Here is a 22640-nt window from a genome sequence, read left to right on the forward strand (position 1 = left end):
CCCTTGGGTACTGAGCCCACAACCGTTACGAAGATACGAAGCTGCAAAACTGCAGAAGTGTGATTAAAGAGATGAAAACACCCCTCTGTGCCTCTGCAGCTGCGATGGGATGGCGGAGCAAAGGGGCATCATAGAGTGACGCAGGCACTACGCACACCCACAACACACCCACTGCAAAATGCGAAGTCGGTTCGGGGAAAGAACAGACAGTCTGCAACCAAGGGGAACCCCGCAGCAAACCCCAAAAATCGCAATAAAACGACTCCTTGGAACTCCGCTTTTTCTGGGCAAAAACCACGGATGGCTGCGAAGTCGCGACTGTGTCATCTATCATGAGGGACCTCGGCTTGCACCCGCCCCAGAGTAAAACCCAGTGTAGATGGGGCCCAAATGGCTGCCATTCATGACTATGGGGAAAAGTGAAGCGTTATACTTGGGGACAACTTGTTGGTGGGTGCCAAATCTACTCACCTACAGGAGGCAGGAGATGCCCAGTGCACTTCTTGGATGGGTCACTGCTGACTCTTCCTTTGTACCACCTTGTCACAACAATGATAGACACACTTTCCTTATACACACAACATTTGGTGTGGCGGTGGTGTTTTTTTCATGAAAAAGGAGCCATCCCCCTCCTAGCTAGCACAATAACCGCAGGCGGCCGAAACCACACAACTTCTTACCTCCCGACAGGCTCACAGGCTACCCCCCGAGGATGGCCGTCTGTCTCGGTGAGGCAATCAGCGGTGGGCTGCAGCAAACAGGCCCCACGGGGACCGCTCAGGGATTCTGTGAAAGCTGCAATTTGCCGGCAATAAGATTACAAGAAGGTATAACAAAGCTGGCTAATTTAATTAGGCTCCTGATCGCAGAAAGATTAAAGATGTGACAGACTGGCTGAGCATGGAGAGAGAAGCGCCGGGATGGGAGTGTATGCAAAGCCACTTTGGGTAGGAGGGAGAGATATATAATTCTATTCACAGGCTGACAGCGAGAGACAAGGAGGGCTGCATGACTCAGGGCAAAGCAGTGAAAGGGGGAGGCCAGGGCAGCAGATGTTAGACAGGGGCATTAGACTCTGAGCTACTATGCTGGAAGAATTCCACGGACATATAGCGACAGCCCCTGCCTTCTCTCTCAAAGCGAGCCCCACGGATCAGAAAGAGGAGACAGGCTATCCTGTGAGCAGGGCTGGTGTCAAGGGCAGGCATGGTGGGGCACCTGCCAAAGGCCCACACCCAACAGGGTCCCACTGACAAGAATCCCTTGGGCCTACTCCTCCACTTCACCACTGCAACCTGCTTGTTCACCTGCCTCTTTCTCTGGCCCAGAGAAGGGAGATGGCAAGAAGGAGCAGCAGCCGATGCCACAATAGCAGTCGGTGACAATGGCGGTGAGAAGGTAGACTCGCTGAGGGAGGGGGGCCCTCCAAAGCCTGCACGTGGGGCCCCCAAGCCTTACAGTCGGACATCCAGCGTGAAGGAGTGTCTTGTTTCCCTGAGCTTCAGGCTTTCGCCCCTTTCCTCGGGGGTGGGGGCGGGGCAAAGAATAGGAAACTTGCCCTCAGTGTCCTCGCTTTGGAGCAACCTTCCTCAACCTGGCACCCCCTGGATGTTTTAGGCTACAGCTCTGAGCATCGGTGACCACTGAGCATGCCAGCTCGGGCTGATGGAATTTGTAAGTCCAATGCATGTGGAGGGCACCAGGTTGCAGAAGACTGCTCTAGGGCGTGTGAGCCAAGCAGCAGGGCAGCACTCAGATTATGAGGGAAAAGACAGGGGTCTTTAATGAAATCCAAAAACCCCATCCCCTGACTCCCCCCAGTTTTAGCCAAAATGCTCCCCATGCCAACCCAGTAGCCTTCTAAAACAGAGGCCTTCCACTAAACCCTAGCCCTCATAATCTGAGTACTGCAATGCTGTATGGCAAGGGGGAAAATCATTATTTGTTAGTTACGTTTATAACCTGCCTTTCCTCCAAGGAGCCCAAGGTGGCACACACGATTCTCTCCCTCTCCATTTTATGCTCACAACAACCTGTGAGGTAGGTTAGGCTGAGAGTCAGTGACTTGGTCCAAAGTCACCCTGGAAGCTTCATGGCCGAGTGGGGACTAGAACCCGAAACTCCTGACTCCCAGTCCAAAGCTCTAACCACTACACCAGACGACAGCAAGCTGCTCCTGTGTCAAGGATGGGGGCAAACAGAGAGGAGAGATTTCTAAATGCCCTCCAGATGTTTTGGACTATGTTGTATTGGTAGTAGGGATGACTGCAGGAATCAGCAGGCCTCGAACACAACTGTTCTTTATTCAGCACACACAGAAGAGAGGGCTTAGCAGAAATGCCACCCACTGTTGCTGCTGCCAATTCTACAGGAGCTGCCAAGGTTCAAAGACAATAACTAACCCACAGTACTCCCTAGAATACATAACAGACTACAACTCCCATTATCCCTGTCCACTGACCATGCTGGCTGGGGCTGATGGGAGTTGAAGCCCAAACTATCCAGAGGGCACCAGGTTGTCTACCCGTGGTCTGGTCTGACAGGAACCAGGCGTCTAGGGCCCACGTTTGTGACATTGCCGGAGGTACCAGGGCCTGCGCCTGGACTCTAACCTGCAAAGCGTGAGCTCTGCCGCTGAGCTGCAGACCCACCCGAGGCTTTCAACTCCCTTTCAGAGTGCGCCTCCCCACATTCAGAAGTGCCTTATTCAAGCCACAAGGGCCCTGCCAAGCTGGGCTTGCTACTGAATATTCATTCTGCACAGGGCCGCAGCCAGTCACAGCTCCCGCACACGGCCCACTTGCTTGCAAGCGCATTGTTTCCTGCATGGGCACCTACAGTTTCAGGTGCTCATGCAAAACCACCTTAGGTTAGGCATACTCTTTTAAAACACGCTGTGTGAAACATCCCCGAATAGTGTGACTACGAAAAAAAAAAGAGCAGACTGTTTGGCTGCTAGCTGGGGACTTGGATCAGGTATCGGCAACCCTGAGCTGTTGCAGATACCGTTCAAAGTGCTAAGGAAGTGGGAGGCGGTGCGGTCGTGGCTTCCCCTGCCGCATTCGTGGAGATGTGCGTGCAAGCAAAATTTGACTTCACTGAAGTTCTCCAAATTCCACCTCAAAGCGCGTTCCATCTCGTGTCTGCGTCAGATTCTGATCTTAGGTTTTTTTTTCTTTCCGCATAAAATTCGTAGGTATTTCCATGTGTGTTTTTCCAAATGTACACATCATTTGTCTGCATCTTTGACATGTACACATTCTTCTCCCACTGATTAAAGCGTGTTTGTGCACATTTTTTCATGAGCATTTTTTCCAAATGTACGCATGCTGTTGGCTTGTGAATGACATCGCAAGTTTGGAAATGTGTGGACTTTGACTTCAGATGGCATTTAAGTCCGTGTTCAGTCTGAAAGGTGCAAACTGAGTAAATCCTGATCAAAAATGAACTGAAACATCCCCATTAGCCGCCCTCCTCTCTCCTCTTCCATGGTAAGGGGGTTTGCTTCATAGCAGATGGAGGAAGAAGGACAAGGAACTGGGAGAGGGAGAGGAGTCAGGGGAAGCTGTGGTTGCATCATCTTCCACTAATTAAATTATTATTATTATTATTATTATTAATTATTGCCAAAATGGCTTCAACAGCAGCTACCTTGGCAGTTTCAAAGATCTATGCAGCACCTCTGGCTTGCAACCTGGCAATTGTACCTGGAACCAGGATTCAGGAAGTCCCCTCCTTGGACATTCCTACAGATCCAGCCTCAGCCCCACAAGGAGCAAACTATGTCGTGATGTCTGGAGTCTCTGGTTTGGGCCGTTTGGTTTGGCAGAAATGCTAGGAGGGTTTTGGTTGCCATCTAGTGGCTAAAATATGGAATACCTTATTTGTGTCTCTGATCCCAAATAGGGGCTTTTCAAGAGATCAGTCTCACTCTCTTCTGCATGACATGGTTCCCAGGAGCAGGCCCCTATAAGGATTCCATTGGTCCCAGAGGAGGTGGCCATGTGACGCATATCATAACCAGTATGGTCAGGGTGCTGTTGCACTCACATCGTGCTTGTGGGTTTCCTATCAGGGTATCTGCTTGGCCCCCATGTGAACACAATGCTGGACTAGATGGACCCTTGGTCTGATCCAGCAGGACTCCTCTTACGTTCTCAGCTCCAGAGGGGAGCAAGGTGGACTGTGGAGCCTTAACCAACCTTGGGAGTTGGACTCGATGGCCTTGTAGGCCCCTTCCAACCCTACTATTCTATGATTCCCACAAAGGCACTACATGGTCTTTGCAAAGCAGGGGCTCTACCACTTAGTGACAGCCCCTCCCAACCCCTCTGAAGCTGGACCCCTGGTTCTGATAAGCTTGGCCCCTCTCACCACCATCCATTAATAACATTATGATGACTGAAACTGAGCAAGCTTGCTTTGTTAGGGAGATTGCTGGCAGAAGTTTCCCGACTGGGAGCTAATGGCTAGGAAATAGTTGGGAGATTTCTCTTGAGCATTCTGAATATGGGTTTGTATTGCCCCTGCAGTGGGTGTTCAACTCCTAGGTTAGAAGTGCGAAGATAGTGATAAATCAGATTCAGTGGTTTACTTACAAGGAGATACTTTATTGAGTAACTTACAGCACACAGGCATACCCAATGGTTGGATCAGACAGCTTCTCTGAACCCCGAGCCATGGGGTCAAATGGGTTTTATACCATACACATTAGCAATAAGACAGCACGACACCAGCAAGCACCCCTAGTGTTCATTCCCAGCATAGGCTAGAAGTGTTTGGTTCTCAAGCACAGCTACCTAAGATAAACAAACTTTGCTTCGCAGGCAGATCTTGATATCAGTCTTTTGACTCATCTCAACATGCTCAGAGACCTACGAGCAAGGAGACTGCAACAATAATGAACTTAAGCAAGCATTATGGATCTCTAGGCCACTCTAACACTACAAATGACTTGGCTACACTCCTGGGGCCAATACAGGCAGGCTATCTGAGCTCAGGAGGTGACACATCACTTTCCCCGCAGCTAAGGGGAGGGGACTGATGCAGTGTGTGTGTGTGTGTGTGTGTGCGCGCGTGCATACACGCGTGTGCTGGACGGTATGTGTGTGTGGGAGAGAGAGAGAGAGAGAGAGAGAGAAGCAAAGACAGAAGTAGTTAGATGAAGACTAGAAGTACCCTGGGGTGCGGGCAGGTGCCTCTCTCTGAAAATCTGATGTGGGAGAGGCAGATCTGCCTTGTGACAGGAGAGCGCCTGTGTCAGGAGCACCCTAGCGGTCTCTTTCAGTAGACTCCAATAGCCAACTCAAGACACAGACGAAAGGATTCTTTTCAAGGCTTTAATCCTTTTACAACTTAATGACTCTTTCAGATGCTAATCACCAGCGACTAAGCAATGAACAGCAGAGTGGCCTGTGCTCCAAGTAGGCAGTTGATCCCCGTTTGAAGGCGAGTCACTTGCAGACCCTGAACTTATGGGCTAGGAAGAGATCCTCCCTCTTTCCCTTGGGTCCATGGGAGGCAGCCGTTGCTTGCACGCCTAACGGGCCCTACACCTCCTTTCCGCGCCCTCCATCGCTCGTCTCTCCCTGTGTCTGCGCCGAGCATCCAGCAAGCCCCCCTCCCACACTCTCTCGCTGCTAGCGTCACTATCTATCTCAGGAATGCCGGCAGGAGGAATCTCTGCCAGCTGCTGTGCCTGTGAGGGATGAGCTGGCTCCTCTCCCACGGATTGCTGCTCCTCCTCAGAATTGGAACTGCTCTGGGGCTCTATCAGCTCAGTTTCCACCCTGACATCATGCTGCTTGCCTCCACTTATGCCCTGCTTAGGTGTTTGTAAGTAAACCTTACAGATCAAACACACTGTAAGCCTCCAGTTCTCTCTCCTGAAAGGAAGCCAACCCCAAGCAACGCTGCCCCCGGAGCATGTCAGGGAAGTGTGGAGTGTGTCACATTACGAAGAGGCCAAAGAGGTGGTAACATTCAGTTCTGAGGCACCCCCGTTCCTCCAAGCAGGCACTGGTGGCCCCATCAACACAGAACAAAATCCAGCTTGCCACCAGCACTCCCACCCCACTAGCCCCAGGAAAGAAAAAGGCCCAAGGGTCCACAAAGTGAAGTGTTCAGCTACCTTCTGAGACGCATGGCTGCCTGCTCAGAGCTGGTATTCTGTCTCATTTGCTGCTGGACAACCTAGACAGACAGACACACACACACACACACACACACACACACACAGGACTTAGTTGCTGACATCAGAATAGGTCTGGATCATTGTGACCCACCAAGCCTAACATAATTCACCTACCATATAGGCCAGTGGCCAGATGTCCTACTGTCCTCTATTTGAAGGCAACCTCTCTCTGAAGGGCTGTCCAAGTCCAATTTAAAGATAAAGATCCATAAGGACAGAGAGCCAGCAGGGGCCTTGAAGGAAGCTGTCCACCAGCGGTGAACCTCTGGACAGCAGGCTGGGCAGGCACACCGGTCACCTAGTGGTCACAGTCTTCCGCCCTCCGGTGAGATGGATTGTTTCTCTATTTAAAATACAGCTGTTATTTCTAAATTTGCATCTATCCATATAAATTAGCATATGGGAATTGGTGTCCTCTTCTCTTTTCTTTTTTGGTGATGCATTTCCTTTTCAGGGGTGTTGCGTAAGTGGCCAACCTAGGTGGCCCAGGGCTGAGGTGGGGAGGAGCATTAAGGTCCCTTTTGTTGTTGTTGCTTACCCGAGACCGCAGGTGGACTTTGAGACCAGGCAGGGCACAGCATAGGACTGATAAACTACGTTTGTTGTGGCAAGCCCCAAGTTGTACAAGGCCTGCATTAACAGGTTTTGCCTCCTGTCATTGCTACATGCACACCTTCTGCCCTGGAATCTCCGGCCCAGCCTCCCTCCAGGGAGCGCCACCACCGGGGTTGCCGCTGTCCTGGCTGCTCTACTCAGGGGGTGTGAGAGGGTTGAGGAAAGAGCTGGGGAACGTAGGTTTTCTTCAAAAGCATGTGTGTGGAAGGGGGACAGATTGCTGCCAGGAAATTGTGATGAGATGGTTCAGGGAGAGTGAAATTAAGACTCCTTCCCAGAGGCTTGCTGGCAGAAGGGGGCTGTCGGTTGGATGGCCCCTGCCATTTTTACTCCCTAAGTGCAGCCCAAACGCCTCCGCTGCCCTTGGAAGAGGACTGGGGCTCACAACTCCAGAGACTCTGGAAGCAGTGGTACAGCTAAGTAATTTTAGGGCCTGGACTTAGGGCTCAATCCGATGCATGCTTAGGCAGAAAGAAGTCCTACAACTCCTGGCATGCTGGGAGTTGTAGGATTTTCCCTATCTCAACATGCATGGGATTGTGTCCTTAAAGCTCTCATGGAGGCCCCTTTAGACAGCCATGCGCATTAGTTTCATCGTGAAACACACAACTCACATTTCTCTCCCCACCACCTTGGCTGCCCTTTCAGGCTTTACAACTGCGTCTACCTTCCTGACACGTAACAGCAGTAAGATAGAAATTAAAACTGTGTGCCAACGCTGATTAAAGAGAAGTACTCTGAGCATGTGCAGTTTCACCTTTTAAACTCATTTAAAGCATAGCACGAACATGACTACACAGAAAAAGTGGAGTTTGCTTCTGCTGCTCCGATGCCCTCATCGTATACTGCTCTCTGGGTGGTCGGGGGGTGGGGAGCTGTGGCTTTTCAGACTTTGACCCCAAGGTCTAGCCCTAACTGCACTACTGTACGGAGGCAGTTTGCTGGTACTAGAAGACTTTATTCTCTTCCCGAAGTGTTCTGCCTGTAAGATTCTGTAAGATTTTATGTAAACTGTGTAGAGATTTTCAGACAACAAGCGGTACAGACTTGGCTTAAATAATTAAGATCCTGAACAGAAACTCTGCAAGTAGCAATTGGAGGGAAGTCTAAGGAGCCATCACAGAGAGATCCCATTAGTTCCCCCACATCCTTTCTGTTCTCTCCCAGACCCACAGAGCCAGCCTGTCTACCTACCTGCACAGAGCAGCTGACTAGTACTTGATTTAGGGTGCATCCCTATGCATGCTTAGACAGAAAAAAGTCTTACACCTCCCGGCATGGCCCAGTCAGCCATGCTGAGAGGTGTAGGACTTTTTTCTGTCTAAATATGCGTAGGATTGCACCCTTAGTGGGTGAATAGGGTTCAGATCAGGCAAGAAGGTGCAGAGAGTGGTAATAATAGTCAGAAACACCCATAAAAATTATATTTAAGATCCGCTTGCCTTAATCAGTAAGACTTCCAACTGCAGAACAAGGGGATGTTTGCAAAAGGATCCATGCACACTCCCTTAGTCCAGCAATCAGATGCATGGCGCTGGACTGAGGTCAGGGAGGAGAGTAGGATGGCCACTTATGGATCACCAAAAAGAGAGGACAAATGAGGGTGTTCATTTGCATAACATTTGCATTTGCTAATTTATATATCTAGATGCAAATTTAGGAATTATTATCTAATTTAAACAGAAATACAGTACATCTCACCTTAGTGCGGAAGACTGTGACCAGGTGACCCGTGTGGCTGTTCACTCTGCTGCCCAGGCTCTAAGTGTTGATGGGTAACTGCAAGGGCCCTGCTGGTTGTGCTTCCTGTTGGTCCTTTATCAGCTGGACCTGGACTGAACAGCCTTTCCAACAGAGGACATCTTCCAAATAGAGGACAGTCCTCTGGCAGCCTTTCAAATAGAGGGCTGTCCTCTGTAAAAGAGGGCATACGGCCACCCTAGGAGACGAGCTCTGCCTCCAAAGGGTTGGGAAACATTGTTCTACAAAACCTGAGTCTCCACGTTCTGAAGAGTACTAGTGCCCCCTTGAGATCTAGGTTCATATGACACATCCTGCTTCTGAGTCTGCATTGTCACCTGTCCCTCCTCTACCCTCTTGCTTGGCCCGAGCAGCAATGCAGACACCACAGGTGGACAGACAGCACCTGTTCACTTAGGAGCAAGAGGCACAAGCCTCCCCCCTCCCCCCGCCCCAAGAATCTTTTGGTCCATGAATTTTCCAGTGACATAGATTGTGAAAATCAACAGATCCAGCTGCACCTGTCTCTCCTGCTCCCATACATGGGCAGCCCCTAGGCAGTGCTCCAGTTCCCAGCAATGCACTCTGGTTTCACATTCCTATCAGGGACGTGGCTTCTGGCTGGTCTGTCTCCACTGGGTGAGAAGAGGTGGAGGACTTTTGATGCTGAAAATAGATCCAGGCAGCCTAAGTTTTGTGCAACTCGACAGCCAGCACCACGGTGTGCTAGAAACCAGTTTTCCAGAGCTGGCTACATTATCTCCTCAAAAACATCTGCCACATGGAAGCTCATAACTCAAGGCTTCAGGGCACCAACTTTGTGATGCCTGCATTTGTGGGAAGATGGTGCCCAGGGCTGTGCAGATTTCTGTGTCTGGCAGGGCTGGCCCAAGGCATTTTGCTGCCTGAGGTGAAGAACAAGATGGTGCCTCCTCCCATTCCATGTACAGAAGATGACTGGACTGATAGTTGAATCTTTCTTCATCACTGACAATAGGACAGCATCCTCCACCACACCTGAAGGTGGCAGGATAGCTTAGGGGTTGCAAGGAAGGCCATGTGGCATACAGTTCTTTCCTCCAACACTTTGCTGCCACCTCCCAGCATTTGCCACTTGAGGCAACTCACCCACTTTGCCTAATGACAAGACCAACCCTGGTGCCTGAGTAATCGACATCCAATGAAAAGACAAATTCTGCAACTTGAATAAATTATTGGAACTCTGCATTTGTTTACTGCTCATACATATTTTATTCCGCTCCTGGGAATTAAGCATACTGAAAACAGAACACCATGACATCTGGAATTCCTGCTCAGTCCCATTCCAGTTTCAGATTCCACCAGACAGTGACCAGACATGTTCAGGTTTATTTCCAGGGGCTTGCGATTAAAAAGCTGCTGATTTAAAAGCAAACATGAAGGTTGAGGTTCTCAGGATGCTGAAATTCGGCACTAAATACCAAATTCCTCACTTGTACAGTGCACGCACACGCACAAACACTTACATTATACATAGCCTTGTACATGCCACTAATAGGCATAAGTCCCCAGGCAGATGTTTCAAATATGTTCATGTCAAAAATAGTGGTTTCTCATCACCTGCCCCCTCCTATCAGTGTATTGCAGTCCTTCAGATCCAATGAGACAAGAGACAGGTAATGTGGTATAGACATTGGGTCATGCTTGTATTAGACACAAAAACATGCTCACCTTGGATTGCCTTCGCCAACCTAACTTCATCTTAGCTCTCAATTTCCATATCACATCACTCACAGATGCAATACTGAAAGGTTCCAGAGAGGCAACCGGAGATGGATATTCAAAGCCATTTTCAACACCCCACTGTACATTTCTTCTTTGCTCAGACCATCTGATCTGACAGAGAACTGTGCAAACACTTCCTGCACACATCTTCTAACGAGTGCAAATTAACCCTACTTGCTAACTTCTCCTTCTCTTTGCCCATACAATTCAGACCTACTCTCTTTGGGTGAAGTTGAAATGCAGCCGACACACCATCAGTTGGCTCAAAAAATCAGATGGGTTCACAATCTTGACAGAGACCAAAACTAACAAGACATCATTGTAGATACTAGACCAAGTACCTCATGATAAATAGCCCTCCTTGTTCTCCTTCTGCACCCACCCACCCAGTCCCGGTATGTCTAGTTGGAACTGCAAAGTACCCATGCTGGGGACAAAGAAAGTGTATTGCTGTCTAGGCCTTACTTAGAGGCTATTTACATCTACCTGAAATGGACTTGATATGATACAGCCCCTCTGCCTTGTTCACTAAGCACTGCCATCAAACCTTCAACCGCCTTTTGCTAGCATGATGTTTTATGTGTGTTTGCCTTCGCAACTTACCTTTTTTGGCCTGCCTTCCCTAAATAACTCCCCCCTCCTTGTTTCTGAATACATTTTGAGTTTTGCCTTGGGGATTCAGTAGCTCTCGCTCTGGCACTTGGTTCTATGCATCTTGAAGCGTGGGGGCGAGTCTGATCATCCTCAGTGTTAACTAGTAACCAGCCATGGCTAGACTCCACATCAGTCCCAAGTACTCCTGTTCATATTAACTAGGCATCCTTAATTAACCTAGAAGTAAATAAGGGGTATAAGCTGATAAACTTATTCCTGCACTTGTGCAATACAGTAGCATTTGTTCAGCTAGTCCGGGGATACGCAATCTGGCACTGTCTGGATGGTTTGGATCACAACTCCCATCAGCCAGTGGTTGGGGATTATGGGAGATGTAGTCCAAAACATCCAGACAGCTCTGTACTATATGAGGGCCATCATGGGATTTGGGCTGGAATGAAGGGAATGACCCTTGTAACATTTTAGAAGACAACCAAACCAAACCAAACCATAACCAAACAGCCAGAATCTTGTGGATGTATCAGCACCCTCTAGTGGACACATTACATCATAGACCAGGGAACACAACCTGTGCCCCCCATAGGTGCCCTGACCCCACCACTGCTGCCAAATCCCTGCTGCTATTTGTACTCTCCACTCCCCCACCCCATAGATCCTAATACAGATCACTCTTTCCCTGCTGCTGCTAGCAGTGAGGAAAAAGCAACCAGGATACAATCAGGATCACTTAGATGTGCGTGCGTGTGCATATCCATGTGCATGTGTGTGCACAGCCCCAGTCTCAGGGCCAGCATCGAATGTGGCCCTCAGGGCTGAAAAGGTTGTGCACCACTTGTTATAGGCAAAGCACTGCTGACCTGGATTTGGGAGGAAGCTTCCATGAAACGCAAGGAAAAGGGGACACAAAAGTGGGTGTGGTAGTGGGGAGATCCCAAAAATGTAGACTGAGAGAAAATTTGATACAAGGATTCCACACATGGACTGGACAGATTTACTTGCAGTCTGGCAATAACCAGGGAACTGCAAGAGCCTATTTAGTTCACGGCGCCAGAGGAAGCGCATGGGAGACTGTGGATCCAGGCTGAGGCCATGACAGCACTAGCCAGGGAGACAGGCAGAACCGCTGTCTTGTTGACTTCTGAGTGCTTAATACCAAGAAGACAACCAACCGCAAGGTGGTTGTGTATTCATGGGCAGAAAACGCGGGTGACAGCCAAGCATGATTCGGAGCATGTTGCTGTGTTAGCATGCTTTGGCAAGTGTCACCAACGGTGAGTCAATGAGGATGACAAGTGGCCTGCAAACGTGCTTGCCTTGGCATTCCTCGTGAAAGCAAGTGTGAGCGCAGCAGTGAGCAAGTGTGAGGGGAAACCTCAGCATGCAACCGCTCCGCACACAACAGCACGCCCAAATAACTTTGCAAGGGCTCAAGTTGTGAGCAGGCAAAGGGCTTGTGTTAAATTAGCATGGTTGGGCCAAGAGCAGCAGCATCACATGCTGCAAATGTGCCGACCCCACAAAGCAAGCCTATGCACCCAGACGCTGCCCATAAACTCTCTCAGCCACTCTGAAACCTGGCAATATCTCAGTGCAGGACTGAGCAGGGGGAGGCAACCTGGTGCCTTCCAGATGTTTTGGACTATAACTCCCATCAGCCCCAGCCAACATGCCCAAGGGCAAAGCATTATGGGAGCTGTAGTCCAAAACATCTGGGGGGCACAAGATTGCCTACTCTATAGCATCCCCCCCCCCGCACTGCCCTCCAATAATTTGGAGAGTGAGAAGAAAAAATAGCTCCAGATGTTACAACTACAAACTGATGTAACGTCTTTTCATGCTTCTCCCGTTGAGAGATTCATGAGTTCCAGACGGGCGTATCGCTCCTTCCTCTTTCCTTGGGGGAGATGCAGACATGACCACTTCAGCTGTTACAGCCAAAGCCTATCACTTGCGGACCTTCTGTTGCCTCATGTTTGTAACATCCAAAGGGCTCAGTTTAGCACGGACGCCAAAGCCCTCCCTGAGCCACAAGGAACGTGGGAACAGATAATGCTCCTTTTTCATACACCAAGCAACACCCACATTACTGTAGCCAAGCTATTAACGGCCTTGCATGCTCTTCTCCCACCTCATGTCAACAGACAAAGCCACAGCAGTATACAGAGAAATATACGTAGATACACGCTGCGACATATACCATCATGTAGTACATCAGATCTCCCTCATAACTGAGGCCAGAGGGTCACTGAAAGGGGACGCTCTGAAAAGAATCCATTTCACAACAGCAGGAAAGTGGAGGAAGGGGATAAGAAGGGAGGTATATCACGTCAACATAACTGGAGCTGAACAGCCCCACATCCTCCCAAGCCACCAGGCCTTTTCATTGGACACCGAATCCAAATCTTGCCACTTTATGTCAAGGTCGGTTGGGGGGAGAGAGAGAGAGAGAGAGAGAGAGAGAGAGAGAGAGAGAGAGAGAGAGAGAGAGATAACATATATTGGCAAAATGTAACAAAATCTAAGCATCCAAGTAACATGAGGTGCCAGGCCCGCCCCCCGCCAGCAAAGGGGCAACCATTTTGTCGCTGAGTCAGCACACGCGCACACAAGCTTGGCGCCACCTAAAGGAGGCAGCAGCAAATGCCATTTCTCAAGTCGGGCAGTCAAGGTGAACGATCTCTATCCACTTCCTTTGCAGACAGGAATCAGAACAGCTTCGATTGCATCCCAGCACTTCCGCGGCTACATCATCAAGGGATAATGGCTAAACCCATTCTGTAGTCTGCCACCAAGCCACTGAATTCAAGAGGAGCATCAAGGCCCTGAAGGTGTACTCCTTGCCTTGAACCGTAGCTCAGAGATGACAGGCCTTGGTGGGACATTCCGGGCCACAGGCACTTGCAGAACCCAGCTCCATTGCAGAGAGTCCTTGGTAGCTAGGAATCTCTCTCCAAGGAAACAACCGGCCTTCTCCAGCCCTGGCTAGGATACCATCACAAATGCCCGGGCCGGGCCTCAGATCTCTTGCAGGAAGTCGACGGGAAAGAGCCCCACCTTGCGGCCAGTGTAGACTTTCACGTACCCATTCAGCTCCTCGCCCTTCTGCACCACAATCTACAGAAGAAAGAGGGAAAAGAAGAATGGGTGAGGTGGATTTGAAGTCAGCTGCGGATGCCTTATGAGGTTATAAGGTTGCCACTTCTCCCAGAAGGAGGAGGAAAAACAGCTCTTGGTCATTTATCTAAGTTTGAAGGCATTACATATTTCAAATAAACCACAGAACGGCATGTGAGGGTGGCCTTGAAATGAATGCAGGACTTAAAGAAGCAGAGGCAGTTGTGGGGCTTAAAGCCATCAAGATCAAGGGTTTAAAAGCTCTACATGAGTCCGTATGCCAGAGACACAGCATGAACTACATACTGGAGCAGATACAGGGCTGCCTGATTATGAAAGGGGCAGCCCCATGTAGAGATGTAAAATTTCCAGAAATTTTGAGGCCATGGAAAAAAGCCATTTTTTTCCAGAAAAATTGGAGATTCTGGAAAATTTGAAAAATAAGCAATACCCATTTTTTTAGAGCTCTTTACAGATCTAAAGCCACTTTGTTGCTTTAAGACAGCCTTCCCCATCCTGGTGCCCTCCAGATATTTTGGACTTCAGCTCACATCAGCTTCAGGCAGTACGGCCAATGGTCAGGAATGCTGGGCATTGTAGTCCAAAACATCCAGAGGGCACCAGGTTGGGGAGGGCTGTTTTAGGAACATAAAGCAGCCTTTCTGTTCCTAAAGTTATTTTATGTATGACTTAGTTTGTTCATAAAATCATATATTTAAAAACATTTAAAAGTAAACTCAGTAAATTTGTAATTATTGTTTGAATACTGGATTAGAACTACATTAAGTGACTGCTACAGCATCAGAAACACAGGACTCTGTAGAACAAAACCCACGCTGTCACAAATGCACATTTGCTATCAAGAATGCACAATAGTGACTCTACTCACATGTGGGGAAACTGAGCATAAATGTATATCACTCAAACATACTTTAGATCAATTATTTTAATAAGGAATGAAAGAACCAACGATGCTGGGAATCTTACAGAGAGGATTAAAGAAATATCTTTCCCCATGGTTGCATTATTTCCAGACAGTTTACATCTCTAGTCTTTCTATAAAAGTGTTCTTATTACATAGTTTTTAGAAATCATTTTTGGGGGAGTAAAGGCTGGGAAACAATATATAAATACTTTGTCCTAAATTCTAAAAGAAAATATGTCATAATCCAAAGCTGTTCAATTTTCGGGGGGGAAACAAAAACAGTCCTTGGGAAAAAAACTGAGTTTTTTTCCAAATTTTTCCAGGTTTTTTCCAGGCCTTCACATCTCTAGCCCCATGTCACATTTAACATAACACAGTGGTGGGAAACCCCTTTTCAGCCCAAGGGCCGTATTCCCTTCTGGGTAACCGGGGGGGGGGGGTGCCGTGCCAGCAACATACCCCATTCACACACACCCATATATCTCCCCTTCACGCATCGTCATTTAAACCTTCTCATTCTTTATGTTTCTCTCCTTTCATCACCACTGATTTCATGCAGGCTTTCTCCTTCATGAGGCACTGATGCAGAAACGCTCATTCATGTCTTCCACGCAGGCATTCTCCTGCTCTCAGTGCTCGCTGCCCCTTCCCTGACTGGCCCCCAACAGTGCTCCTTGTCAGCTGTTTGCGTTCTGAACGGGACTTCACTGCCTCAGCAGAAGGGGGAAATGGGTACACGGGAACACGGGAAGCTGCCTTAGACCGTGGGTCCATGTAGCCCAGTACTGCTCACACTGACTGGCAGCAAAGGCTCTCCACAGTTTCAGGCAGGAGTTTTTCCAGCCCTACCAGGAGATGCTGGGGATCGAACCAGGGACCTTTTGCATGAAAAGCAGGAGCTCTGCCACTGAGCTATGACCCCTCTGTAAGTGGGTGGAGCATTTGCAGGAGTGCTCCAAAAATGCCCGGGAAGACCCAAGAGAGCACATCTGGAAACGAGCAAGCTCTTCTGAGCCTGAAGAACATGTCGGAGCGCTTCTCACTGAGGAGAAGCAAGGCACAGTGGGACAATGGTTGCATTGGTAACAGCCACACAAGCACAGGAGGCATGGTTAATCACCCAGGACCACAGCGAGGCATTCAAGAAGAGGGAAGAGCAGGGCCTGCGAGGGGCATGACCTGGGGAGGGGTGGGTGGGGTAGAATGAGAGGGGTGGGTTAGGCCTGTGGCCTGGAGGTTCCCCACGCCTGCCATAACACATAGTTCCACTTGGCTGTGCCATTGCCACATGGTGCATTTCCCCACCACCAGCAGCTCTGATGATGTGGAGTTGGCAGAGGGAAGCCTTGACAACGTCAAGTCACAGGTTAAGTGAAACTCGACTCTAGGGTGGGGTGGGGGCTGGGCAACCTGGTGACCTCCAGATCTTTTGGACTGGAGCTCCTATCAGCCCCAGCCAGCAACAGTCAGGTATTGTGGGAGTTGTGGTCCAAAACATTTGGAGGACCACAACTTGCCTACCCCGGCTCTAGGGAGAGAGAAGGGGACAAGTGATATGGCGTGGCCACTTTCAGCCGAGCTGAAGCATCTGCTACATTTAGTCTGGCTTAAGGGAGAGAAAGTGGGAGACGCTTTGTGGTGTTCAGTGCTTGAGAAGTGGGATCTCAACATTAGGGGACGTTTTCCCTAAGTGACACTAAGGACCCATTTTAGGAGTCAGTCATGCCCGAATGATGTTAATTCAGGCCACAAAAAAGAAAGAAAGAGGGGATTCATTTTAAATTCAGATCTACATTATAGTCAACAAACCGTTTTTCAATCAGTTTACAGACAAGGAAAATGCTAAATTGTTTTAAGCATCGCTTGCAAATTGATCAGGGATTCAAGAAACACACGTTTGTAAGGGTTGGTAGGAGTTCCTTACACTGTCTTGTTTCTGGTTCTGATTCATGGGGCTAATTATAGGAGAGAATACAAGATTGGATGTGTCTCCAGTGTTAGATGTATAGGAGTGTGTATGTATATATGTATAGTTTGGAGAGAAAGGAGAGAAAGCTGCTGACCATTCGCAGTTGGGGGGGGGGGGTTGCTTTTCAATGGCTGCCGGGGGTGTAGCTATTCATATCCAGTATCACTGATTTTGTAGTCATTTTTTTCATTATTTCTATACTGCTCAATAGACAAAGATCTCTGGGTGGTTCACAAAAATTAAGCCTCTAAAATACAACATGATAAACCATAATAAAAAAACCTTTAAAACCTTTTATTAAAAATAATAAAACCAGAGTAAAAACCAGCAGCAGGGTAAAGATATAAAAACACATCAACAGGTTTAAAAACAAACTGAAGGAACAAAAAGCCTTCAGGGGCTTCTTCACATGGAGCTTTTATCCTGTATTGAGACTGCTCACTCACAGAAGTTTGCACGTCCTTTTCATGATGTCATCAACCTCCAGGGCACATGCAGAGGTTATTTCCTGGTTATTCCATCTCAAAAAGATCCAGAAATAATGATCTATTTAAGTCAGATTGTTACACTATTAAAACAGCCACGAGATGGCACTGTTTCATTGATCTCTATGGAACCATGAAAATTAAAAACTTCCCCTCTCAGCAACCACATGGTCGCCATCTGGGAGCCCACTGTAAACGTGGAAAGGCTCCACAACGGGAGGACTGCAGGTTTTTTCTTTAATGTAAAGGCAGCCCAGGACTAAAGATGAATAGCTTTTAAGACCCATTAGCATGAGAAATACCGGGGGGGGGGGGGGGGGCTTGGTGGTTTGAGGGCATGTGTGAAGCATGAACTCGTTAAGGAAGGGTTTCTATAGATCAGAGAAGTGAGCATCCATTTCCAAAGTTTTAGTCCCAAGTTACACCATTGTTCTGGCTGTTTTGAGCTTTGTGTGTGTGTTTTGGGGAGTTAAGCTGCGGCTGGATAAAGTGCTTCCAAGTGACCTACCTGATCCTTTTTTAGTGTGATCTGTCCAATCTCTTTGTTGCCCACGAAGGACCGCATCACCTTGTGTACTCGTTCTCCTGCACGCACCCGGATAATGAAGTTTGGTGGAAAGTATCCAATTTTGTCCCCGACCTCCCCAATTTTCTTGCCCTAGGAGATCCACATATAAGGGTAAATTTTAAGGAAGCCAACCCACCAAAAATTCGTAATCCTACCACCACCAAACAGGACAGAATTAAAGACAAGTATAACAAATACATTTTCTGAAAAATAGCTAGAAAGAGAGAGAAAAACCTTGACAACTTGCACTCCCTCCCTCCCCCAACACATACACAAACTTCTTTTCAGGAGGAGGAGGAGGAGATAACAACTATGATTCTGGAATGTAGGCTCTTGCCAGCACAATACATTTAGATTTCTTCTTCTTCCTCTCCAAAAAACATACATCAATAACCATCCAGATTTCTCATTAAGTTATTTCCAGGATGGTAACTTAGCATGTTCTAAACGGGGAACATTTAAAAAAGTATTGCAAGAGGAAAGTTATTAAAACCTTACAAAAGGATTATTTTCAAAAGGAAAAAGACTTAAAATTAAGGTGACAGATTTCCTTGAACCCCTTCATGAAAGTGCTCAGTTTAACACCACAGAAAACAGGGCAGGTTTCATTCATAATGAGTTATTGGTTGAGGATGGAATAGTACATGTTTTGAGGCATACTTAGGGCTTGCAATCCTGTGATTGTCCCATAATGATAATGACATGGGAAGGGTGGGGTGGAATTTGCAGGGGAGAATAATCAGGCAGGAAGGGGTGCTTAGCCTCTTCTCTCCCCAACAATTCTCCTCAGTCAATTTTTTGCCCAGCCAGAAAGACGTCTGGCTGGAGCAGGAAGGCCAGGGGGAGGGTAAGCGCTCCTCATTCTCTGCAAGTGCCCCCCGCCTCTCAGCAAACACACACACAAACACATATATGAACCTCACAGAGAGAAAAGCTCCTGGGGAATGACAATTTGGAGTGGAGAAATGCCAGGCGGGGAAAGAATTAAGCACCCCCTCTCCTCTGCCGCTTCTCGGCTCAAAATCCCACCCCACCCCCATACATTTCTTTTTTGAAAAAAAAATGGTGTTGGTGCTCCATTGCATACACACGGACCGACGGTAGCTCTTTAACAAAGAGCTCTTCCACAAATGAGTAGTAAATTGTTTAACTGTTATGGTGCTACCCCAAAAAAACATGGAGATGGTAGCAGAATTCAGTGCTAAATGATCCCAAGCCTTTTCACAGATGCATAAGCACTAAAAACCCTGTTTTTATTTAAGTTTATTTATTTAGAAGATTTATATCCTGCTTTTCAGTTGAATGATCCTCAAGGCTTTTTTTCCCCCCTCAAAAGACATTGTCTATTTTTTCCTCAGCAGACAACCCACGGGTCTCACACAGACTGCTAGATCTCCCCCATCCCCATCTCCCACTCTTATCTCCCTGCACTGTGCTTGATGTTGCGTGTGCTGACTTGCCGGCACTTCAGTCCCAGCTGCCATGTTAAGGAAAGGAAATCAGGGCACCAGCAATAAGTTCAGGAAACCAATGTTTGCCCTTGACTCAGAGGTCACAGGACTTGTTCACCTTTCGATTTGACTGAGTAACAGCACTTTTAAGGGGAAGCGTCAGTAAAACCAGTATGTATTTGTCATGTGAACATGGTTTGAGCAGCACTGAATGAGCGGAGAGAAGCCCACAACTGAGATATCACAGGGGCTGCCAGTACAGGAGCCTAGTTCTAAAGCTACAAGCGAGGCAAGCCCCAAAGAATGCTTGTGGCCCCATTGGACTTGAAAGATATTTTAAAATATTAGTTCCAAGAGACCAAAAACATTCTTCTCAAATGGCCAGGGCTTGGTCCTGAAGCAGAAGGACTCTTCTTACCCGCCACCATTCTTCATTGGAGTCATCAACAATGGCAATTTTGTCCCCGGGGCTGAAAGAGAACAGGCCTAATTTGAAAATGCTGCTGCAAACCACAGTGGCCCTACATTCTGAGCTGCCCACAGAGACTCTGGAGTCTCGGACAGGTTATTATCTCTCTCTCCCCATCCTGAGTAGCTGACCAAGTCAGACAGAAACAAACCTTCCTCACTCACATTGCCACCACCAAGACAAGGAAGCTCTGGATGGGCTGTGGTGGTTGCCTAGCAACTGCCACATTCATTCTCCTCCATCACACAGCAGGCCTCAGTGGATGGCCTGTTGTGGAAGCTGCAGCTAGAGGATGTTTTGGTGGGGCTCTACTCTCATCACCACTGGAGTTGACATCTGCATACACCATGCCGTATTCTCATAGCCCCTTCATCCTGACCCTGACCCTGACCACAACCCCTCCCTCCGCTCCCCAAACCTCGGAAGCTGTCCTGAGACAGAATGGGGAATCCAAGCTCCATTGTCACTATAGTCTTCCTATGTGGGGATACCTCATTGACTCCAGGTTGGAGTTGCTTGACTGAAATAATGAAAATAACATTGAAATAAGAGAGACAGTCGTGGTGTTTTTCACAGGCCTTTGAAATACCTTGAATAAGGGACAACCCTTCATAATAAGTTACACCTTGCAATTCTTCTTCATTTTTAACGTAGCCCCTCACATACATTTGCATCCCACCTTAGAGAAGCCACGTAGGTAAAATGGGTTGAAAAGCTTTTCTTTTCCCCCATTGTGATATTTTAGGAGTCTTCCCAGCCTAGCAGGAGTTGACACAGTGGCAGGAAACTGAGTTTAGACTTTGTTTCCCTCCCATGCCTCCAAGTCCCTAGCTATGAATTACTGCTCAGACAATTGGGAAAAGCCAACTTAGCATAGCATACCACCTTCGCACTTTACTTTCTTACACTGACATTCATCTCAGTGTCAAAATTAACAAGTAAAATGGCTTTCATGTGACAGCTAGGAGCATCCTACAGCAGCCTTCCCCAACATGGAGCCCTCCAGATGTGTTGGATTACAACACCCATAACCCACAGTCACCATCAGCTATGCTGGCTGGGGATTATGGAAGTTGTTGTCTTATATAACTGGAGGACAACAGGATGGGGAAAGGCTGCCCCACAGGATCTAGCTTCACTTCTGTTGACACCAGGTTGGCTAAATATATCAGAAACTTCATCTAAACAGTTCCATGCAAAGCAGTGATTTCAAGACCATCAGAGCTTGGCTTAGTCTGACCAGCAACAACAACAACAAAATAAAACTCCTCACTCACTGGAAATCCAGGTCATCCTTCTCCAAGGCTTTGAAGCGATAAAGTGCAATGAAATAGTGAGACTGTGGGAACCCAGTCTGTTGCTTCTTACTCTGTTCAAGAGAAGAAAGGAGGCACGTTCAGACTAAGCACTGGAGTTCTTGACAGCGGTCAGAAAAGCCAGTGTCCCCTCAAGGTTCAAAAAGAACAGCCTATTCAAGGGTTCCCTTGCAAATGCTTCCAAAAACTGCATCCCTTCCAAGTCTTTTTTTGTTGTTGTCCAATTTGGGGGCAATGCACAGTAAATAACTACCACAGAAAGTCCATTTTAAACCATTCCCTCTTAGGGCTGTTCTCCATGAGAGCAAGAATTTAAATTGGCCTCCTTGTGGTACCAAGTTCATATATTCTGGCCTTTAATTTAATTTTTTAAATGTTTTATTTTAAATGCTTCTATGTTTTCACAAAAACGCTTCAATTCAAAATTTCCAGGGCAGTTTACAATAATGATATTACAATAACAATAAAAGGCAGTGCTAATAACAATCCCAGCAGTGGGAGAAAAACCTCACAGCTTAAAAGTCTGGGAAAATAAAAAGGTCTTGCCTGGAACCTGGAAGACATGACATAGGGGCACCAGGTGAACCTCACCAGGGAGAGGATTCCACAAGTGAGGTGCCACAGCCAAAAAGGCCCAGTGCCCCTGTAGCCACCCGCCTCAATTCAGATGATGGGGGCACCTGGAAAAGAGCCTCTGAGGGGGATCTTAATGTGTTTGTCCCTATAAAAGCTGGTGAGAGGCACAATTCACGGCCTTCTCTGTCCCACGGCACATTTACCTTATCCCACAAGGCAACCATGTTATGATATCATCTCATGACCAAGCCACTCTTTGGGAAACTGCTAAGTGAAGAAGTGAACTGGGACATGAAAGGCAGGCATATTCCCCCTGCGCACGCGCACACACACACACACGCACACACACACACACACACACAGCCACCTCATTTTTATACTTGTGGACTTCCGTCAATCTAACAGGGCAAATACGTAGATGTTGCTGAAGACCCAGGATGCAAATCTAGACTGTATCAGAGTAACTGCTATGACATTATTATTTTTGCCGTCAGAATACTAAAAACAACCCTGGTTGAAAAATGTGATGGCATAGTAGTCACCCTCTTTCTCTCTCCCCGCTCCTAATTAGCATCAGGAAGGGGGTGATTAAAATAAGTTGTTCAGAAAAACACAGGTCATGTATGTGAGCCACAGCAAAAAGTGAGCCAATCCCCTGCTCCACAACACCTGATCAAGACTATCAGCACTGTACTAAAGGGGGCTGGGGGTGGGAATTCTGCGTCAAGAAAAATCAAATTGTGCAGACTGAAGAAATGATGCCAGTTAAGCTGATACATGCATCTGCTTAACTGAATTTTCCCCAAGTCCATCAGGAGGACAAGAAGCTATGCAAGATTC

The 22640-nt window shown here is 47.8% G+C and overlaps 1 protein-coding gene across 1 annotated transcript in view; it reads right to left on the reverse strand.

Annotated features, from left to right (window-relative positions):
- Positions 1-9782: 9782 nt before the first annotated feature.
- STAC3 (SH3 and cysteine rich domain 3) overlaps positions 9783-22640 on the reverse strand; it is a 38457-nt gene continuing 25599 nt past the window's right edge. Inside the window, exons 9-12 of the mRNA XM_084832271.1 lie at positions 21186-21277; positions 19858-19909; positions 17929-18078; positions 9783-14041 (exon numbers count right to left, since the gene is read on the reverse strand). Of these exons, the coding sequence (XP_084688397.1) occupies positions 13943-14041; positions 17929-18078; positions 19858-19909; positions 21186-21277 (393 nt within the window). The 3' untranslated portion in view covers positions 9783-13942. The remainder of the gene's footprint in view (positions 14042-17928; positions 18079-19857; positions 19910-21185; positions 21278-22640) is intronic.

The sequence above is a fragment of the Heloderma suspectum genome, chromosome 2, assembly GCF_057233095.1.
Source record: "Heloderma suspectum isolate Gila_16-S chromosome 2, 16-S_ref, whole genome shotgun sequence".
Taxonomy (NCBI): Eukaryota; Metazoa; Chordata; class Lepidosauria; order Squamata; family Helodermatidae; genus Heloderma; species Heloderma suspectum.